We start from the raw sequence: 16,154 nt of genomic DNA on the forward strand, positions 1-16,154 counted from the left end.
TATTTTCTAAGCAATTCTTTCTCATACTTTCTCTACGTAGCAATCCAAACATTTGTCTCTATATCATGCAACCTATCGGTCTCTCGGAAGTGCTTAGTGCTATTTTGGGTGGACAGCTGGACAAGGCATCCGCCAAAAGCAGTGCTATAAATGATTTTTTTTTTTTTTTGTTTCGCTAAGGTGTGTGTCAACACCAAATGACGCCAGAGGGCTATGCTGGATGGCGTGAACACAATGCTTGAGGGCAGGCTTGTCGTAAGTATGGCCACCAAACATCGATGGTGAGTTGTAGGACAATGTCTAGCCGGGACACGGATAGTGTGTAGGTGGGTTGGTTAAGCGATAAAGGGCATTAAACCTCCCAATAGAGGCAGCTCGGGCTTGTGCATCCACAATTTCGGAAGCTGCAAGTGGCTATTCAAATTTTTCGTACAAGATGGAGTTATAACATTGAAAGCCGAGGAACAACATAGAAGTCGTGGTGATGGTATACATTATAGCATAAGTAAACGTGAAAGTTGACACTTGGACAGAAGTCACAGATTAGATGATATGGAGATCTCTCTCTCTCTCTCTCTCTCTCACCATAATAGAAGCCTGTATCGCCCATCATGATCACCTCACAGAGTAAAAAACAGGTTGTTGCCTCATGACCAATCATTATCGTAAATTGTACCAAATTGAAAAGTGCAAATCTGTAATAGATTGCAACCTAATCATGCCACACTCCATGCTTTTTTGATTGCCACCATCGACTCTCAAGTGCATTGAAAGCTTTTTAAATGCTGGGCATACATAAGCAAACATGAATTTGACACAATTGCAAAAGTTACAGAAGAAATGATGATAAAGATAGCGAAAGACATGATTGAGATGAGAGAATGTAAGAAAGACGAAGAGAGAATGACAGAGGGGACGAATATAGGGGATCGTAGACCAGAGGCAGAGTGATCCAAGGGCTCACAGAGAGCATGAGAGCATGCTGATCACAAGGATAGATTTAGAGTAAGATGGGTACCTCAAAGACGGGTCCCCAATCTAGAGACTAAATGGACAATATAACCAGGCTGAATGACAATCTGCAAAAAACCACCAATGTAGGTTAAGGAGTAAGATTTAAGAAGAATGATTAAGCTGCAACCCTTTCCTCGATTCAATTATCCCCTTTAGTAGCCCTCCGTTGCATAGTGAGTGCTATGGGACACAACTTGCTTCTTTCCAAAGCTCATCAAGTCCCAAACTGAGATATTGTTGTTGCCTATCAATTAATTCTACTCATTTGCTAGTGTTCCACATTAAAAGTCGAAGCAACACAATCACAATGAACTACCCAACTGCGCTCCAAAATCTATCAGAACTCGTATTGCAAAAAGCAACGCGTTGATCTCACTGCTCGAACAATTGTAGAGAAAACCATAAAATTGGACCATTTTAGAAACAGCTATAGAGGTAATCAATCATCATATATGTTTAATAAATACACATACACTTAAAAAAAAAAATAGCCAATGGACTTTGTACTTATGCTTGATGTCAATCTATATGTTCTGTAGATGTTACACCAAGACTAATAACTTTAAGCCTTGCTCCCTTAACTCCCTTGACTCACATGTTCAGCGCGAGTCTCTGAGCTGATGGTGAGCGTGAAGGGCAAGAGAGTAGTGCTGGTTCCTTACAGGAGAGAGCATGTGCCCAAGTATCATGCATGGATGCAGGATCCTCTTCTGCTCCAAGCCACTGGCTCCGAGCCGCTCTCGCTTTCGGAGGAGTACGCCATGCAGCACTCTTGGATGATCGACCCTCGCAGTGAGTCCCTCTTCTCTCCCCGCTCTCCCTCACACACACACACACACACACACACACACACACACACACACACACAAGTGTACTACCTCATGACTTTCCCCCATCCTACCTTTTCAGAGTGCACTTTCATTGTCTTGGACAAGCAAAGGATTGATGAGGACCTCAGCTGCGATGACGCTCAAGAAGCAGGTAATCCTTTGTTAATAATTTTTCTTTCAAGTCAGATTTCTATCATTAGCGCCGCTTTAACAAGTGTTCGATATTATTCTGGACAGTCCTTGTTTCTGTAATCGTAGTTCCACCGGCAAGTGATCTGTGTTTAAGGAGAACTTGCTGAAAGAGGGGTTATCATATTATTTGTATCTGCAGCTTCTTTCGTTCTGTGAAGAACTTGTTGGAAGAGGGTTTATCATGCAGCTTCTTCGTTCTTTGAGGGGTATTTTGCCTCATATGCAAGGGAAACATTCTGTTTTACTTGAAAGCCAATAATAAGTTTAGGAAATCTCAAGGAATTATATGTGGCACCTTTGTGAGCCCTTTTGAAGGATATGTGTGATCAATTTAGTCCTTAAAAGTAGTATCCTTATTGCATAACCTTCTTTGCAGGTCATGATCGTATTGACAATAGTCCATTGTTGCCTTGAAGTAGAAGTAGCAGTATAATAAGAGATAGAGAAATACTTGCTTTCGTTCAGTAGAGAGAGTTCTTTTTCCTGGCCCTTGTTCTTGGAAGGCCGTTTGTTCCGATATGAAGATCCCTTGTGCACTTCGGCACCTCTTTCTGCGTTTTCCTTTTGCGGGTTGTTACCATCGACAGGATTTTCTTGACGCCCATCGACATCTATTCCTTGCGGCTTCTTAATTCCGTTCAAAACCTTCTAGACGAGTGTGAGAAGCTGCTGCAATTCCATGAATTGAACTTGTACTTGTTGAGGTTCGTCTTCAACGGTTCTTCTGTGGCTCATCATGGGTCTTCCCATTTCTTCTTGGAATCGTCCATCTTGGTAGAAAAAGAGAGGCGACCGAGCTCTGATACCACTGTTACATATGGGAGCGTACACGAATAATCTACAATCTGAAATAAATAAACTTTCAACCAAAAGAGAGGAGGAAAAGATTGACACAGTATTGGGGACCAGAGGATGGATTGGTTCCCTCTTAAAGAGAATCTTTATTAGGGAGAATCTTTTTACAAGCACAAGAACCAGAGTAATCCCTCTCTTCTATGGTCAATTGCTTTCTGTGCGGGAAATTCCTAGAGACGAGTTCTCAATTCTGTTTCCGTCTGTACTTGGAGCATGAAGCTCCACAAACCGTTCTTGATTCCGTTTCCAGAATCCCCGAGCGTAGGGCAGAGGCCTCCTTGCTCATCCTCCGTGTGCAAAAAGCGCGCGTGCGTACACACACGAAATAACAACTCGTAAAACGCTTCTGAATCTTTATCTGTCGATCCAAGTAAGGAAAAGCGACCTGTGCGCATCAACCTCACGCGATCACTTGCAGTTTACCGGTGGCAGGGGTCTTGACTCTTCTTGCCTTAAGGTTCGCACATCTGAGGAGAGAGTGAATGCTGGGGGTTGCTTTTACAGGCACCTTGGACCGGCAAGAATAGCTAGTAAGACTTCTGCAACAATAGCAATGGATGAGGCGCCAGGAAAGAGAGATAGGGCTGGCGGCAGGTTTCTAGGGAGAGGAGAGATCTCGCAGTTTTTGGGGCTGATTTTAGTAGTTTTGGGGCGCCCTCTTGTGGCCTTGCTTTATTTAAAAGTGGGCGGCCCACTTATTAAGTGGGCAGTCAGTCACTTTTTGGTGTGCCCCAAAGAAATGAGGCCTTAGTGATGCCTTCCCTTTCTCCTAATGAAAAAGGAGAGGTTATAAAAAAATGTGCAATTTTTTAATTGGTTGGCTGAGAGAGTAGACACTCACTACCAAGATAAAGACTCATTTCAAGCAATAAAGGTTGGCTATGTGGTTGTGATCCTCACCTACCTACTCGTCCATTGAGTTGGCAAAATGGGCCCTCTTGTCCTATCGCCATCATCCCCCCTGCTCACTTGCTGTGTTTGCAGAATGGCCTCCCCCTTCCCTTCTATGGTTGCATTGGGTAGCTTCAAGTGCAAGGCAACATCCACCTCACATTTGTAGCCGTCCATCGCATTGTCATCACTCTGTGAGCTCTCTCACTCCCCTTCTCCTCTCTCTCTCTCTCTCTCTCTCTCTCTCTCTCTCTCTGTGTCCGCTGCCTTGCTCCGAGCACACGTTGCTGCTGTGTTCCCTGCTTTGCAACATCACGCAGAGAATTTGCTCCCACATTGTCCCCTACTTGGAGCAACGAGCCCGCTTCACTCAATGCTGCAAGACCATGACACCTTGCCCCTTTAAGCTGTCGCAAGACGGGCACCACGTGCCAATAGAAAAGAACAGACTGAACTGACTTTTAGCACTACAATAACAAGTTACAACTGAACTGAAAAAGAGAGAGAGAGAGCACACGCGACATGGAGTGGTGGAATTCCACCCCAGAGAGTATTGGCCCCAAATCTTGGCGCCCCTTTCGGTATTTCTTTATATTGCTTCAACTAAGTACAATGCCAATACTCCAATTCCTTCATTTCACATTGAAACATGCTAGAGAATGAGCCCTTGGCTCATATTTAAAGGCCCTTGGCCATAAAAAGTAGTTACATGAAAATCTTTCAAACTCAAAAGCAACTGGTCCTTAGACGCAAGTGCTCAAAAGCTGCCAACGCAAACGCGGAAATCTGTACAGCTATGCCACGTCAGCAGCCAGCGTGAAACGCGGAAATCCGTACAATCTACCACGTTAGTAGACCATCGCAAAATCTGGAAATCCGTACAACAGTTGCCACGTCATCAAGCTACTCGTTTTATTTTGTGTGTGTGTGTGTGTGTGTGTGTGGGTTGCTTTACTCTAGGTCCCATCAAACGGGAACCTTAAGTTGGTTGGATGTTCTTCTGCTGCTTCTCTTAGGGTTTAGACCCCTCGACCGAGATCTGCAAGTTGGCTCCATTCTTCAGTGGCTTAACACGTCAGCAATTTGTGACACAAGCCCTGTGCAATGTGCACTCATGTGCGTGCAAGAGATTTAGAAAGCGATTGCCTGCTGCGTCGGAGAGAGAGAGAGAGAGAGGTGAATTATTTCTTGTTGGGGAATTTTCAAATTGAAAAGCAAAACAATAGCCCCTATCGTAATCAACCCCTCTGCCTCCACCTTCCCCTCTTAGTTTGCATTCCCCTCACACACACATTTGCACATTCGATGTTTCTCTCTCCGGCTGCCATCTCCTGCTCGGCATTGCAAAACACTGCAGAGGTGCACACTTCACATTCTGCGAATCTGTATGCAGCACACACCATGCTTTCCAGCGCAAGTTCCCTAGGCCATCCCCATCCCTTGCTTCGACCTTGCTCTGCTGCACGCACGCGCACGCACACACATTTACTGCCGTGAGCAACATTAAACCTTCCTCGACACTCTCCACAAAACAAAGAATGCCTGCATATCGCTCGATACCGATTAGAGGGTACTCTATGCATTCTCTGTTCTCTGACAACTCCCATCTCTAGCCTGGAGCGTCTTGTTTAGAAGCTTGTACCCTATGGCCTCGCTCTTGTGGCCTGCACCATGAGTGCTGTCACAAAACGGGAGCGTACACGAGCACTTGAAAATCTGAAAATTAAAATACTTTGCAAATGTGAGAGAAGGGAGAAGATCGACACAGTATTGGGGACCAGAAGATGGGCTGGTCCCCCCCCCCCCCCCCCCGTTAAGAGTATTCTTTTATTCCGGGAGAATTCGTATACAAGCACAAGAACCCGAGGAAACCCCTCCGTTCTGTAATCTTAGACCCGAAGGTCGTGCTTTCCCGTAAAGGGCTTGGGCACAAGGCCGTTCCTTCCCGTAAGGGACTTAGGCGCGAAGCCGTACTTTCCCGTAAGGGACTTAGGCGTGAAGCCGTACTTCCCGTGAAGGGCCTTCCCGTAAGACGGGAGATTCCTGCAAAACAAAGCACACAAACATGCGACAACAATTCGTAAGGCGAAAAGCGACTTCCGTGCTTCGTAGTCTCGCGATCTCTTGCAGCAGAATCTTCTCTTGCTGATGTTGGTACCCCCCGTGAGTGAGGGCATGTGGTGCTTTTATAGCTCCCTGGCTACGGCACGAATAACTGCTCGCGTAGAGATCGCGGCCGTTTTTTTTTTTTTTTTTTTTGCGTTGTTCTACTCGAAATAGGGAGAGAGAATTCACTGGCTGGTTTTGTTGCTTTATCTTCTAAGTGGCTGCCCACTTATTAAGTGGGCGGCCGGCATATTTTAAAATTGGTCTGAACCTGCCCAAAAACTCAATAAAACCTTATAAGTTAAAACCAATGCATTTAACAACACTTCCCAGGCGTCCCTGGATGCAACCACATGCACGAATGCAATGCAAACATAGATTCCTCGCGGGAAAGCGTCTGCCTTCCCGCGATTGTTCCCACTTTTCGTAAAAAGCTTCATTGAACCCATCTTTATTCTTGTGCTTGCGTTCTTACGCGTATTTTCTTACTCAGTTCGGATTTCCTCCTTAGCCTACGGGATGCCCCCTTACTGATGCACCCGTCACCCATCATGTGACGCATCAGGGGCACTCGTAACCCGGCCCTTTCCACCGAACTTACTGAAACTCCTTCGCGATGTTTACCGTCACCCATCAAATGACACATCAGAGTTGTCCGTTCTTGATGGCAGTTCGTGTAGCTACAATCTTTTAATAGTTCTTAGTGCACATAATAACATATCCTAAAAAAGAGATTTAATCATTAAAAAAATAAGAAAATAGTCCCATTAGCAACATCCCTCTGGCTTCTAAACAGTTGACCTCAACTGTAGTGCTTGGACATATACCTCCAGTATCTCGGGATAAGCTGCTAATTCCTCCTGCGTCATCCACTGAGCATCTAGATTCGAATAGTTCTTAAACTTAACCAAATACTTCCGTGTTATCTTTCCGGATTTGAGAGATCGCTCCTGATGACTTACTATCTGCTCCGGTTGGAGTATTTCTTCCGTTTCCTCAACCTCAGGAGGTTCCTCAGCACTAGGCTGGCTTGGAGGCGGTCCCACATACGGCCGGAGTAAATTGACATGGAAAGCATTATGGATCTTCCAATTAGGCGGTAGCGCTAATTGGAACGTGACATCATTTACTCGCTTAGTGATCTTAAACAGCCCATAATAACCGGTAGAAAGTTTTACCACCTTCCCCTTACGAGACGCTTGTTTCTTAAGTCTTGCCTTCTCAAACTTGAGTAAGACTAACTGTCCGATTGTTAAGTCTAGATTCCTTCTGTGCTTGTCTGCAGCTTTCTTATGCTTTTCCTGAGAGCGTAGAATAGCTCTCCTAACTTGCCCGTAGGCTGTGTCCAAGTCCCGGACAAATTCATCTGCTGCTAAGATCTTATCCTTAGTTAAAAGGATGGGTGGAAGCAAAGGCTTACCATATAGAATCTCAAAAGGTGCTTTCCCCGTCGATGAGTGTATGGTATTGTTATACGCATACTCGACAAGAGGCAAATATTTCTCCCAGTCAGATTGCCGGTCTGACACATAAGCTTTTAACATATCCAATACTGTGGAATTGGCTATCTCGCTTTGCCCGTCCGTTTGAGGATGGTAGGCAGATGAAAAATTCAGCTTTGTACCAAGATTATCCATCAAGGCACGCCAAAAATTTCCTAGCATGCGAGGATCTCGATCGCTCACAATAGACTTAGGCATTCCATGATGCTTAAAGATCTGAGCTAGAAAGACCCTAGCCATATGATTTGCTTTGATCGTTTTCTTGACTGCTATGAAGTGTGCTTGCTTGCTAAACCTGTCCACAATGGTCCATATCGCGTCATTTTGAGTCCGAGTTCTAGGGAGGTCCATGATGAAGTCCATGGCAATACTTTCCCAAGGTTCATTAGGCACAGGCAAAGGTTGTAGCAACCCAGGCGTCTTATGCCGATCATACTTCACTTTTTGGCAAACCAAGCATTCCCTAACATACTTATCAATGTTTGCTTTAAGGCTAGGCCAAAAGAAATATCTTTCCATTGCCAAGGTCGTAGGGAGAATACCCCGATGTCCCGCATAAGGCGAAGCGTGTGCTTCATCCATGATCTTCTTTCTTAATGGTTCCGCCACACATATGGCCTGATGGTGGTAGAGATAACCGTCCCGAATGGAATAGGGAAACTCATTCTCTCCACGATGTAGCTTTCCCCAAACGGTGGAGAAGTCTGGATCATTCGGATACAAATCCGGTAGTGCTTCTAATTCTTGATGATACACCGAAGTGATAGCGTTCACCCTTGGCCGCCTAGACAATGCGTCCGCGACCACATTCTTGCTCCCAGCCGTGTGAAGGATCTGGAAGTGAAACATAGACAAAAAGTTTGCCCATCTCATCTGCTTCTCATATAGTTTCCTTTGCGTAAGAAAATACCGCAAACTCTGGTGATCAGTCTTGATCACAAAATCCGCTCCTAGAAGATAGTGCTTCCAGTTGGATAAGGTGTGAATCACAGTCGTGAGTTCCTTTTCGTAGATTGATGCATGCAACTCTGCATCCTTAAGCCGTCTGCTTTCGTAGGCCACTGCATGGCCTTCTTGGTTTAACACTGCTCCGATGCAATCGCCTGAAGCATCGTAGTGAACCTCACATGGTTTTCTTAAGTCAGGCACTATCAAAATAGGTCCATGGCTTAGCAAGTACTTGAGCCGATCAAAAGCTCCTTGTTGTCTCGATCCCCATCTGAAAGGAATCTTCTTCTTTGTCAAGTCATAAAGTGGTCCTGCTACATGAGCAAATCCTCGAACAAACCTTCGATAATACGAACATAATCCCAGGAAGCTACGTATATCATGTACCGTAGTGGGAATAGGCCAATCTTCTACCACTCGGATCTTGGCAGGATCCATACTCACTTTATTGTGAGAGACTATATGGCCGAGATAGTGTATCTCAGAGAGAAAGAACTCGCTCTTCTTTGCATTCACATGCAACTCATGCTTTCGCAATTCTTGAAACACTAAGTCCAAGTGCTTCTGATGTTCCTCTTCTGACTTAGAGAAGATGAGTATGTCGTCAAAGAATACTCCCGTAAAAGCTCGATACGGGCTGAAAATGCGGTCCATCATGCGATTGAACGTCGCAGGAGCATTTGTCAAGCCGAAAGGCATTACCAAAAATTCATATAGTCCAGAGGTTGTGCGGAAAGCAGTCTTGTGGACATCCTCAAGGGCGATCCGTATCTGGTGATACCCACTATTTAAGTCTATGCGACTAAAGACACTTGCACCCTGCAACTTATCAAGTATATCATCAATCCGAGGGATCGGAAAGCGATTCTTGATTGTGATCTTGTTTAAAGACCGATAGTCTATGCACATTCGAAACGTGCCATCTTTCTTCTGCACCAGTAGAACTGGAGAGCAGTAGGGTGAAGCACTTGGTCGTACTAACCCTTTCTCTAGAAGCTCGTTGACTTGCTTCAAAATTTCCTCTTGCTGAGCAAGACTCACCCGATAAGGGGGTTGATTGGGAGGCGAGCTACCCGGTATGAGATCTATGCGGTGATCTTCCGGGTGTACCGGAGGGAGTTCATCAGGAAGTGTTTCTGTGAAACAATCCTTGTACTTTTCAATAAATTGAAGATGCTTAATTTCCAAACTAGAGAGAGAGTCCCTACTAGTTTTATCCTTTGCAAAAATCAAGTAAGCAGGAAGACACTTCTTCATTTCTTTCTTAATGGAGATATGGCTTACAATTGGAAACTGCCAATCTCCTGCATCAGCTTGAATCTTTATTTTCTTACCCCCATGATCAAAAGTGAGGGTCTTTTCCACATAATCGGGAATATGTGTCATGTGAAAGTGCCATGGCATACCCAAGATGATATCACATCCCTCGATGGGTGCCATCAAAAATGATTCGCAGTCCTTGTACTCGCCAATCCGAAGATTGAGCTGTCCTTGCACGGGAGTTGCATTGGTTGTCAACCCCTCGAATGCCGATCCGGATGTAACCGGTGTGCCAAGCTGAGCCGGTGTGAGGCACAAACGTTCCGCAGTATCCAGGGAGATGAAGTTATCCGTGGATCCTGGATCATAAAGAATCAGTACTCGCTGGTTGTTCAAAGACCCCCAGCCCTTCAGAAGTTGACGCTTCCCTTTCTCCATTTCTGTGTTTCCTTGAACATCTGGAATGGAGTTCGAGCTTGGTGGTGCGGGTTCCTTCCTTGACTTCTCTTGCCTCGTAGAGGCTTGCTCTTGCCGTTGCTGCTTTAGCGGGCAGTCCGGTTTCATATGTCCTTTCTCGCCACAGTAGAAGCATCTTCCTTCCTCTCTGAAAGTTTGAAGTTGAGTAGGAGAAAGGTACTTAGTTCGCTTGCGAGTGCCCTCTGGCTTCTTAGAATGATCATCGTCTCTAGATGGAGGACGTTTTCTTCCTTGGCCCCCTTGGTCATCGTAGACCCCTCTTTGTCTTGCACGGTAAGTGCTATGCTCCATCTTTTTGGGCGTCCCAGTTGAGTGCAAATCCTCAGCAATGATTGCTGACTCCATCATCCTCTGAAGAGTATCATGCGGATACACCTTCATACTCTTTCGAAGCTGCGGTTGGAGACCCGCTTCGAACTTTCGTTTCTTTTCCTCGTCGGCAATCTTCATGAAGGGAGTGACCTCAGAAGAACCGACCAATACTTGTCCACATAAGTCGTTACTCTTTCATGTTCCTTCTGGGCAAGCCAGTCCCATTCCTTCCGTATGTCCTGCTCGAAGTCAGGTGGAAGAAATTGTTCATAAAATTCAGCTTTGAAGCTCTCCCAAGTTCTGGCCTGAGAACCTTCCAGAATCTTGGCTAACCACCAATTACTTGCCGTTTCCTTGAGGTGCATCCCCACATGGCGTAATTTGGATTTTTCTGTGAAGTGCCCATTGGTAAAGGCGACTTCAAACTGTCTGATGAAGGACAGTGCTTTGGAGATGTCTCTCCGTCCATTGTAGGTTTCGAACTAGATGTCCTTGCCGCCTGATTTGAAGACTCTCATGGGATGTTGAGACTTGCGACCTTGCTTCTTGAATCGAGGCTTATCTTTAGGTTGATGTATGGTAGTGGCGGTAGTAGCTGCTTCCTTCTTCTGACGAGATGATCGAGAAGTAGAAGTATAATCAGGAGAGTAAGATGGAGATGAGATAGAGATGTCCTTGCTCTCGTCTAGCAGAGAGAGCGCTTTTTCCTTGCCTTTCCTTGAAGTAGGCCGTTCATTTCGATCCGAAGATCCTTTGTGCACCTCGGCACGTTCTTCTTCTCTTGCCTCCTGTGGTCTCAAGCCAACAGTGTTGTCTGCATGCTTGACTGCATCAGTTCCATTCGTTTTCTTCATTCCGCCCAAAAGCTTTTGGACGTCTGGCAACATTAAGATTTGTTGCAGCTCCGCAAGCTGAGCTTGCACTTGTTGAAGCTCCTCTTCAACGCTTCTCCCTTGGCTCGACATGGTTCTTCCCGTTCTTCCCGGAATCGTCCTTCTTTGCAGAGAAAGAGAGGAGTCCAAGCTCTGATACCACTGTCACAAAACGGGAGAATACACGAGCACTGGAAAATCTGAAAATTAAAATACTTTGCAAATGTGAGAGAAGAGAGAAGATCGACACAGTATTGGGGACCAGAAGATGGGCTGGTCCCCCCCCCCCCCCCCCGTTAAGAGTATTCTTTTATTCCGGGAGAATTCGTATACAAGCACAAGAACCCGAGGAAACCCCTCCGTTCTGTAATCTTAGACCCGAAGGTCGTGCTTTCTCGTAAAGGGCTTGGGCACAAGGCCGTTCCTTCCCGTAAGGGACTTAGGCGCGAAGCCGTACTTTCCCGTAAGGGACTTAGGCGTGAAGCCGTACTTTGCGTGAAGGGCCTTCCCGTAAGACGGGAGATTCCTGCAAAACAAAGCACACAAACATGCGACAACAATTCGTAAGGCGAATCCACAATAGATACCTGTCGCTCTTGCGCGGGAAAAGCGACTTCCGTGCTTCGTAGTCTCGCGATCTCTTGCGGCAGAATCTTCTCTTGCTGATGTTGGTACCCCCCGTGAGTGAGGGCATGTGGTGCTTTTATAGCTCCCTGGCCACGGCACGAATAACTGCTCGTGTATAGATCGCGGCCGTTTTTTTTTTTTTTTTGCGCTGTTCTACCCGAAATAGGGAGAGAGAATTCGCTGGCTAGTTTTGTTGCTTTATCTTCCAAGTGGCTGCCCACTTATTAAGTGGGCGGCCGGCATATTTTAAAATTGGTCTGAACCTGCCCAAAAACTCAATAAAACCTTATAAGTTAAAACCAATGCATTTAACAACACTTCCCAGGCGTCCTTGGATGCAACCACATGCACGAATGCAATGCAAACATAGATTCCTCGCGGGAAAGCGTCTGCCTTCCCGCGATTGTTCCTGCTTTTCGTAAAAAGCTTCATTGAACCCATCTTTATTCTTGTGCTTGCGTTCTTACGCGTATTTTCTTACTCAGTTCGGATTTCCTCCTTAGCCTACGGGATGCCCGCTTACTGATGCACCCGTCACCCATCATGTGACGCATCAGGGGCACTCGTAACCCGGCCCTTTCCACCGAACTTACTGAAACTCCTTCGCGATGTTTACCGTCACCCATCAAATGACACATCAGAGTTGTCCGTTCTTGATGGCAGTTCCTGTAGCTACAATCTTTTAACAGTTCTTAGTGCACATAATAACATATCCTAAAAAAGAGATTTAATCATTAAAAAAGTAAGAAAATAGTCCAATTAGCAACAAGTGCTACTCCCTACTCTCTCTCAATCTCTCGCAAACCACCAGTCCGCATATATATCTTGTGGGTGTAATGCATGCCTTCATGGCGCAAGCATAGTTGCTCTCTCTCTCTCTTCATCCGGCCTGTGGACTCTCTCCGCACAGCCCTTAGATCATCAAGGGAGAGGGGAAGAATGGCTAAACATGGCCAGCATGCTTGTGATGCATTCGTTGAGCAAGCCAAGGCATGTGTGTGTGTGAGAGAGAGAGAGAGAGAGAGAGAGAGAGAGAGAGAGAGAGAGAGAGAGAGAGAGAGAGAGAGAGAGAGATTCCCAACAGAAATCCTCCTCACACTTTCGTGTTTTCAGGTCCTACTCATTGAATTTTTCACTCGTGCCTGCTGTGTGTTGCTTGGCCTCCATCCTTCCTTCTCCTCTCTATGGTTGTTACCTGCCTTGCACTTCGTCTTTTACTCCTTGACCCTCAAAAGCATCCACCAATATTCTCTCTCTCTCTCTCTCTCTCTCTCTCTCTCTCTCTCTCTCTCTCTCTCAAGTGTGGTAGAGTGGTTATGCCATTTCCCTCTTGAATAAGACGTCTTGAGTTCAACTCCTCGTCGGCTAGATCTTTAAGGTCTCTTGGGTAGTTTCCTACGACGTTAAAACTCTCTTCTTCTCGGGTGTGTGTGTGCGCTAATAAAAAGAGGAAAATGGTATAACCTTTCTATCACCCAAGTGTGGTAGATTGGTTATGCCATTTCCCTCTTGAATAACACGTCTTGAGTTCAACTCCTCGTTGGCTAGATCTTTAAGGTCTCTTGGGATAGTTTCCTACAACGTTAAAACTCTTCTTCTCGGGTGTATGTGTGTGCGCTAATAAAAAGAGGAAAATGGTATAACCTTTCTATCACTTAAGTGTGGTAGATCGGTTATGCCATTTCCCTCTTGAATAACACGTCTTGAGTTCAACTCCTCGTCGGCTAGATCCTTAAGGTCTCTTAGAATAGTTTCCTACGACGTTAAAACTCTCTTCTTCTTCTTCTTCTCTCTCTCTTTCTCTCTCTCTATTGCGTGATTTCTCTCTTCCACTGCTTAGAGGGCATGCCCGGCTATTGTAACAGACTTGGACACTCCAAGTCAAGAATCAATCACAACTGCACCAAATAACCACTTCAAAACAGTTCACAGTTCACAATAGATTTGCAGTGGCTCGGCGGAGTTCCGTGCCTAGAGATATTGGCCCCAAAGACTGGCGCCCCTTCCGGTATTTCTTTATGTATTAATCAGTTCAAAGTACAAGAGAGTGGTTAGGGTTTCACTCTCAGACTTTGCGTCTAGATGCTTTGCAGAGTGAGTGCCCAAACCACTTATTTAAAGTTTACAAGGGATGGCAAAAGCAGAGCCCCAAAAGCTTAAAAATAAAGCAGAACTCTTTTCTCTCACAACCTCTCTCTCTCTAGAGCTTTTTATCAAATAAAGCAAAGTCTCTCTCCTCAAATTGCGTTGAGAAAAAGCAATTTCTGGTTGTCGTAAAACGCGCTGCAAAAAGCGGGCTCAGCCGTACGGTGCCACCTCATCAAATCCCCGCAATTTCCGGGAGTGCCCTACGGTTAGGGTTAGGGTTTCTGGCAGTTTCTAGGGTTTGCACGTTTTAGGGTTAGGGTTAAGGTTTCTGGCAGGTTTTAGGGTTTGCAGGTTTTAGGGTTAGGGTTTCAGAAATTAGGGTTTCAGTAGTAGTCAAGGTTAGGGTTTCCCGCATGCTCTCGGGCAAACACGTCATCACTTTGTGACATACCCCCCTCTTGAAAGCATTGTAATCGCCCTCGATTATGCCTGCGAAACAGACAGAGGCCATAAACCGTCTTAGTAGACACTGACTGTTAGTGCCTCCGTACTAGGAACATACATCTAGCACATGTACCAATCAACAGTCACATCACACGACATCACAGGACATCACTAGACATCAGAGGACATCACATGACATTCAACATTCATTTGGATCTTAGACCATGATTTATCGGCAATGTAGCTAGTAATCGCATCTAGATCCAATCGGGACCTCATCGATGTCCGATTGACTAACCCCTATTGCAACCTTGTCTATTTGAGATTAATCAGACCAAAATGCTGCAATCATTTCGTCTATCAGTTCCTGCACTTAAAAGAAGTCAAGAACAAATGAGTATCATAATCAGGAATTCCATCTCATAAAGTCATACAGCAGAATATTGTCAGCTTTCAGTATCCCTGAAGCTCAAAGAGACATCAGTGACTCTAGTATCTAAATCAAGGCATCTGTTGACAAAGGAGCGGAGTAACTCTCCTCTTGTGCATCCCACTGCACTAGATCTCTGGCCAAGCTGAAATTTTGGGTTCCATCTGGAGTAGACTATGCTAAACCAAAAGCCTCGAGGTAAAGTTTCACAATCTGAGGAGTATATGCTAGGTCCTCCTCCTCCATCCACTTCACATCCAATGCAGGATAGCTCCTGAACTTAACCAAGAACCGCCTTCGGACTTTACCTTTATTTTTTGTATCCTTATGTGCCAAAATCTGTTCAAGAACAAGGATCTCCATCCACTTCGCATCCAATGCAGGATAGCTCCTGAACTTAACCAAGAACCGCCTTCGGACTTTACCTTTATTTTTTGTATCCTTATGTGCCAAAATCTGTTCAGGAACAAGGATCTCCTCGTTTTTTTCCACTTCGGGTTGCTCATCAGGCTCCCCATCATCAGGCACATCACCTTCAAAAGGTCTCAAGAGACTCACATGAAATGCATTGTGAATCCTCCAAGTATCAGGCAATTTCAGTCGGAAGGAGACATCATTTATCTTTTCAGTGATCTAGAAAGGTCCGTAGTATCGCATACTAAGCTTTGGAAAAAGCCTCTCCTTTCCCTTTTTCTTTCTCAAGCGTGCCTTCTCAAAACGTAAGAGCACCCAATCATCCTCCTTCAATTTCAAGTCGCGACGATGGCGATCCGCTGCCTTTTTCTGTCGTTCTTGAGATTTCTACAAAGCCTCGCGAACCTTGGCAAAAGCCATATCTAAGTCTCGCGTGACTGTTTTCTTCACTGGAATGAAATGAGCCTGCTTGCTAAATCTGTCAATAACAGTCCAGATACCATCGTGACCACTCTGTGTTCTCGGGAGATCAAAAATGAAATCCATTGCAATACTTTCCTAGGGGCGGGTGGGTATGGGTAAATGGTGTAACAATCCCTGTGCTTTATGCCTGTCAAACTTGACCTTCTAGCATACTAAGCAACTGCGCACAAACTCTTCCACATCCTTTTTGATTCTCGGCCAAAAGAAGTATCTCTCTACCCCTTTCATGGTGGTCGCAATGCCGCGGTGACCCGTAAAAGGTGGACAGTGGCATTCAGTCATAACCTTTTCTCTCAACGGCTGAGTAACGCACAACATGGTTTTTCTCTTCAAGTAGCCATCCCGAATGGAATATCCCGCTACTGTCTCCCCATCCCGTATCCGTGTGAAAACATCTGCAAAATCTGTA

General features: G+C 45.4%; 1 protein-coding gene across 4 annotated transcripts in view; it reads left to right on the forward strand.

The window, feature by feature from the left end:
* Positions 1 to 1,555: 1,555 nt before the first annotated feature.
* LOC147458868 (Acyl-CoA N-acyltransferases (NAT) superfamily protein) overlaps positions 1,556 to 16,154 on the forward strand; it is a 70,764-nt gene continuing 56,165 nt past the window's right edge. For 2 of the 4 annotated variants that reach the window (XR_015187804.1, XR_015187805.1), the window contains exons 1-2: positions 1,556 to 1,806; positions 1,924 to 1,995. Coding sequence is in view for 2 of the 4 variants with exons in the window: in XM_086510286.1 (XP_086366412.1) it covers positions 1,635 to 1,806; positions 1,924 to 1,995 (244 nt within the window). In the remaining 2 variants the exon portion in view is untranslated. The remainder of the gene's footprint in view (positions 1,807 to 1,923; positions 1,996 to 16,154) is intronic. The other 2 variants (XM_086510286.1, XM_086510287.1) reach the window with 2 other exon arrangements.

This window comes from Adiantum capillus-veneris, chromosome 4 (assembly GCF_014529385.1).
Source record: "Adiantum capillus-veneris isolate H3 chromosome 4, ASM1452938v2, whole genome shotgun sequence".
NCBI lineage: Eukaryota > Viridiplantae > Streptophyta > Polypodiopsida > Polypodiales > Pteridaceae > Adiantum > Adiantum capillus-veneris.